The sequence below is a fragment of the Camellia sinensis genome, chromosome 3 (genome assembly GCF_055761805.1).
Source record: "Camellia sinensis isolate YWXY chromosome 3, ASM5576180v1, whole genome shotgun sequence".
Taxonomy (NCBI): Eukaryota; Viridiplantae; Streptophyta; class Magnoliopsida; order Ericales; family Theaceae; genus Camellia; species Camellia sinensis.
In genome coordinates, this window is record NC_138963.1 from 94,712,266 (window position 1) to 94,717,928 (window position 5,663).

The following is a 5,663-nucleotide window of genomic DNA, read 5'->3' on the forward strand; positions in this document are numbered from 1 at the left end:
ACATTCACATAGTATGAAATGAACATGGTTGAACAACCAAATAATAGTTTCATACTTTCATTACCAACCCATTAAAATACCAATCCAATAAACAACAAACAATCACAGTGAATTCCAATCCAATAAATAACACACCACAATTGTTTGAACAAGCACATTCTATCATTTTGATGATTTATCCTAATTTTCTATAACATGGAAGCAATTTCATAAAAGATTTGTTAATAAAAATATTGAGACTGGATAGTTAGAACTTAGATAATATGACTAATCAATCTGTAGAATAATGAAGTCAAAAAACAAAAACAAAAAAACAAAAACAAAAACTTTGAGCCAGACAAAATAATTTGAACTATAAAAAAAAATAATAATTTTTTTTTTAGGTATATGGGAGATCACAGTGAATTCCAATTAAAAAAAAAAAGAAAAGAAGGAGATATATGGGAGATCTCAGCCCCCAAAGTTATATGGAAAAATGGTCTTCACATGTATTTCAAGATTGGACAGAGTTGCAAAGAATGCCTGAAAGATCCAGATTAAGAAAGAATCACTAAAGAGAGTAACGAGATTGAAACAAGAATTCAATTATATGCAAATAATTTTAGTTTATTTTATTTTTAAATGAAAATGAAGGTGATGGAGTGCCAAAAGATTGAATCGCAGAGGTCCTCATCACTTGCGAAACTTGTCTTTCTTCTGCCTTGATTCGCAATAGAGTGATCGACAGGGGTTTTGGGAGATTTCAGTCTTAACGAGTTTTGGGAGATGAATGGCTTTTAGGGTGTGGGGGTGTGCATTGGAGTGGATGCAAAGTTTTTAAAAGGATAGATATTATTTGAGGGGAGGAGAGAAATTTTAAGGGTGTGTTTGGTTTGGTTTTGGAAGATAATTTTTTTTTAAAAAAAATTTAGGGAAATATTTTAGAATTTTTTTTGGTTTGTTTGGTTGTATATTTTGGAAATAGTTTTGGAGTATGAGAGTTTGGGATGATTTAATATTTTGTTGTAGTTGAGTAGATGTGTGTGAGAGAAAAAGTGATTGAGAATGAGAAATGAGAGAGAAAAAGTGATTGATTGATACATAGGAGATAGAAAATGATTTTGGAAATTTTCTTTTCAAAATCACTAACCAAAGAAAATTTTAGAAAATTTTCTCCAAAATTTGTTTCTTAAAAACAAACCAAACAAGGCCTAAGAATTTTAAAATATAAAGGGGTCTATAATAATAAGTGGGGTGCTAATTGTAGCGCTCAAATAAAAATCCCTTAGTATTAAGAGGAAATTTAGGGGTGGTTTAGGATATTCTAAATAAGTGTACTTTTTGACTTTTTATAAAAAAAAAATGTGTAGAAAAATAGAGAAAGTGGATAGAGAAGTAGAGAGAAGATATTGATTGATGTGATCTAAATAAGTGTATGTATGTCAAAAAGTACACTTTTTTAGTGCATGCCAAACATGCACTTACTATTTTGCAAATAATAGGATTGATAGTTTTGCTTTTTCCTTCAGTTAGCATGTAGTTGTGAAACCTTCTTGAATTTTTCTAATTTCTCATTTATAATGTTATATGGTTTGTGAATTCCAAAGGAAGAAATTTGTAAAGCAAATCTATCATTATGCATAATTGACTTCATAGCCTGAAATCATTTTAGTTCAAAAATTATAATCAATGTGGAAAATTATGACTTATTCAAGGAATCATCTTAATTTCTGTAAATTGTGCATTTTCATCCTATGTGGAAGCCAATTAGCACAAAAATTCTACTTGGAATGATTTAATTGGTAATGCATTTATTAGTTGGTATTGAATAGTCCAAATTTGATAGCAATGCAATAAGGGTATTTGTGAAATTTTATATAGTTAATCATGCTCCTATCTCCAAAAACAAACAAGAACTATCGCTAGTTCACTAGTTATCAAACAAATACAATTTATTTTAATCCCCTTATTAACAATCTTTATACTAATAATTTTATCCAACTTAACTCTAAAAACAAATGGGATCTCAAGTCAAAACATTCTTAAGTTTATTATCAACAATTAAGGGTTCAATTCTAGTGGGTTTGATCGGGCAAAGAATCTATCCAGACTAAACCCATAATGTGAAAGGATTTGCTCAAGTCCAAGCACAAGTACAACTTTTGTCCGAATTTGTTTATTCACACCAAAGTCTACGTTTAAATCAAATAATTCGAGCTAGACTTGACAACAATGAGCGTAATGGGTGGGCTGAGCTTTAAGGAAACTTGGGCCCTTGTCCAATTATCCATCCTTCCCATTTAAATGACATTCAAAAATAAAATAAAATAAATTAAGATTGATTTATAATTTGGAAAATTTACCCATAGATCCTGTTTGTTGCAATGTTGATCCATTTAGTCCCAATTGTCTTTTTATGATATGATTGGTCCCAGATAGGTTTAGAAAGTTGTAGTTTTTTATTGAAATAACCTTTTGGTTGGATTTTTTTTTTTTTTTTTTTGTAACAGTTTATGTACGTGTGTGATTTTGCGGAGTGTATCACGGTGAGTGTTTTTTTTTTGACTTGTTAGTTCTGTATAGTGTTGAATTTTCCATTTTCGGTTGTTGTTGGAAGGTCATTTTCGTTGCTGGAACTACGTGTGTGACATTGGTATTGCAGATTTCTTTGTTGTTTGGAATGGCACAAGCTTAGTGGCTTCCGTTTATTCATTCTTTTTTGGTGATTGGTGCATGTTTTTTCCCTATTGGTTGTGGGGTGGGGTGGGGTGGGTCGTGTTGTTGGTGGTTGTTTTTGGTGCCTGATGGGTACAATTTTTGTATTTTGTTGTTATTTTTATGTTGTTATGAACGTGCGATGTTCTGATCTTTTTGGGAATATACTAATGTGGGAGCGCCATGTTTGTGTTTTGTGTAGGGGTGGATGATGGGATTTTGTTATAGTGCATATATGGCCAAACTAATGCTATTTTTAGGTTGCATCACGCATCCACATTTGATAGTGTGATGGATTTTATTTGTGGGAAGTTTGATGGTTTGGTTCCGGGGTTGGTATTCTTGTTGTTCGACATGCCTGATTATAATAAGTTCAAGGTGGATTCCGACGATGATATTCAAAACATGTTGTGCCTTTTCAAGTCCTTTGGTCTTCGGAATGTTAATGTTATTATTCAGTTACGGGGTGGCAAGTCGGGGGGTAAATTGGTTGAGGTGGATTGCTCAGAGCATGCCGTACAGAATCCACCTGTTGGGCCGATGTTCGATTTCGACGACCAGATGGATTTGTTGCCAACATATTGTCCTCACAAGTCAAAATCTTATTTGTCTGCCGAGTGGCAATATGGGATTACACATGTGGGTCAATGTTTTGGAGAGGGCGCAAATGAGTTTCGAATCGTTCTTTCAACGTATGCTGTCGAGTGTGGATTTCAATACTAGTATTTGAAAAATGATTCAACACGGATTACAGCTATATGCAAGGTTGCAGCGTCGTCAGGTTGCTTGTGGTCAGTACATGCGAGGGTCTCACTATTGAACAGTATTTTATGTTTGAGAAGGTGGAATAGTGTGCACACTTGTGGGGCTGCTGTACAAACATATCGAAACCTGTGCGCCGAGTCTGAATTGGTGTCTAACGTGATAGCAAACAGGGTGCGTAGCCAACCGTTGACACGCTCGACAAATGTAGTGTTTGATATGAAGAACGATTATGGGTTGAAGATTAGTTATCGTGTTACGTCATTGGGGGTTGAGAAGGCAAGGGGTCTAGTGTACGAGGATCATGCAATGTCGTTTGACCAACTCGAGTGGTATAGTGATGAGGTCATGGAGAAGAACCCAAATAGTTATATTAACCTCGAGTTCGATCAAAATTCCAGAAGATTTGTTAGATATTTTATATCATTTCGTGCATACATAGATGGGTTCAATCAATGTCGCCCTTTGCTTTTTTTGGAAGAGATGTTTTTGAAGGGTCAGTTTAAGGGGAATTTACTTGCTGCGACTGCAAAGGACGACAACCAAGGTTGGTGGAGTTATTATTTTTTGTTTTACATGCGTCGTTGCATGCCATGCTATTTTTGGTTTCGAATGTCAACAACATTAGCAGAATGTTCCACCTTTATGAGATATATACATGTGTGATATGTATGATTTTGTTTGATAACGAAAAAAATCAAACAATGTGCTGTTTGTAGGTTTATTCCCGGTGGCTTTCGCAATAGTTGATTCAGAAAACACGGCCAATTGGGAGTGGTTCTTACAGCATTTGGCATAGGTTGTCGACAATGAAAGTATGCTAACGTTTGTTTCCGACGGTAACGCTGGCCTCCTACAATCAATGGCAACCATTTTTCCATTGACACATCATGCTTTCTGTTTGTTACACGTTCAAATGAATTTGCGTGACCGAATGAAATATGTCAACGCAACGCACAAGGTTGGACTTAGAAGTTGCAGGAATGCGCGTACGCGCCCACAGTAACATGTTTCAACCAGAAATTGGAGATATTGAAACAGTCAAGTCCGGTGATCATTGAAAATTTCTTGAAAGATTTGCATCCTAAGCATTGGGCTAACGCATATTTCAGGTGTTAATGTATGATTGTTCAAATTATATTTACTTTTTTTACGTCACATTCGGCCATCAATGGTGGCTATGCATTTTTTTTGGGTGATGGCTAAAAATTATATATTTTTTTATGTTCATTAATCTAACGACGGCACTCTGTGTTTTAATTTTATAATTCAGGGGTCAACATTATGGTGAGATGTGGTCCAATGCAGTGGAATCATTCAACAATTGGATTTGTGAAGCACGTCATCTGCCGATCACTCAGTTGGTCAATAAAATTATGGGGAAAATCATGGAAAAAAGGACCAAGTGGCGTATGAAAGCTATTACGTGGTCTTTCGTGTTGTGTTTGAAAATGGAGAAAAAATTAGGAGAGACATTGCAAGCGGGTAGGTCGTGGGTTGTAGGGCAAGCTGATGATAATGTATACGAGCTTCACTCGCACCCATCGGTGTTGGTTGACGTGGGGAGGCGTACTTGTTCATGTTTTTAGTAGCAGTTGAATGGGTTCCCATGTCCACACGTTGTTGTTGCATTCCAGAACAGTGGTAGAGATATCTATGACTCAGTCGATTTGTTTTACCGTGTCGCCAAGTTCCAGGCATCATACTCTGCACCTATATACCCAATCCCAACGGTTGGCAAACCGTCTTTTAGAACCAAGGATTACCTCATCGCTCCGCCAATGGTCAAACGCCCTCTTGGCAGCCCAAGCAGAAGCGGATTTCATCTAAAGGTGAGGTTGTACAACATATTCGATGTGGGCGGTGTGGACAAATGGGCAACCATAATAGGAAGATGTGCAAGGAACCGATATAGGCGTCGAACTGTTGGAATGGGTTTATATATTACATTAGTTAAATATTTTAATATTCTTCTCGAAATAATGGGTTAAAAGTATGTTTACGTATGTGTTCCTTGCCATTTGATATGCTGCCATAATGGTGTTTCTGATTTATTTATTTTGTTTTGTGTACAATTAATGATATGATGGTATGTTAACGGTATTCCATGTTGGTTTTGGGGATGCTTGAATTTTGAATTCTGTCACTGGGTGTTCCCAAAATCATTTCCTTTTCTGTTGTTTTTGTGGTGCATTAAGGGGTTATTA

At 35.7% G+C, this 5,663-nt stretch overlaps 1 protein-coding gene across 1 annotated transcript; it reads left to right on the forward strand.

Moving 5' to 3' along the window:
• Positions 1-3,675: 3,675 nt before the first annotated feature.
• LOC145821699 (uncharacterized) lies at positions 3,676-5,447 on the forward strand. The gene is made up of 4 exons (XM_082918251.1): positions 3,676-4,003; positions 4,176-4,233; positions 4,730-4,976; positions 5,094-5,447. Exons 1-4 carry the CDS (start codon positions 3,676-3,678, stop codon positions 5,445-5,447), a joined length of 987 nt encoding a protein of 328 aa, XP_082774377.1.
• The last annotated feature ends 216 nt before the right edge of the window (positions 5,448-5,663 follow it).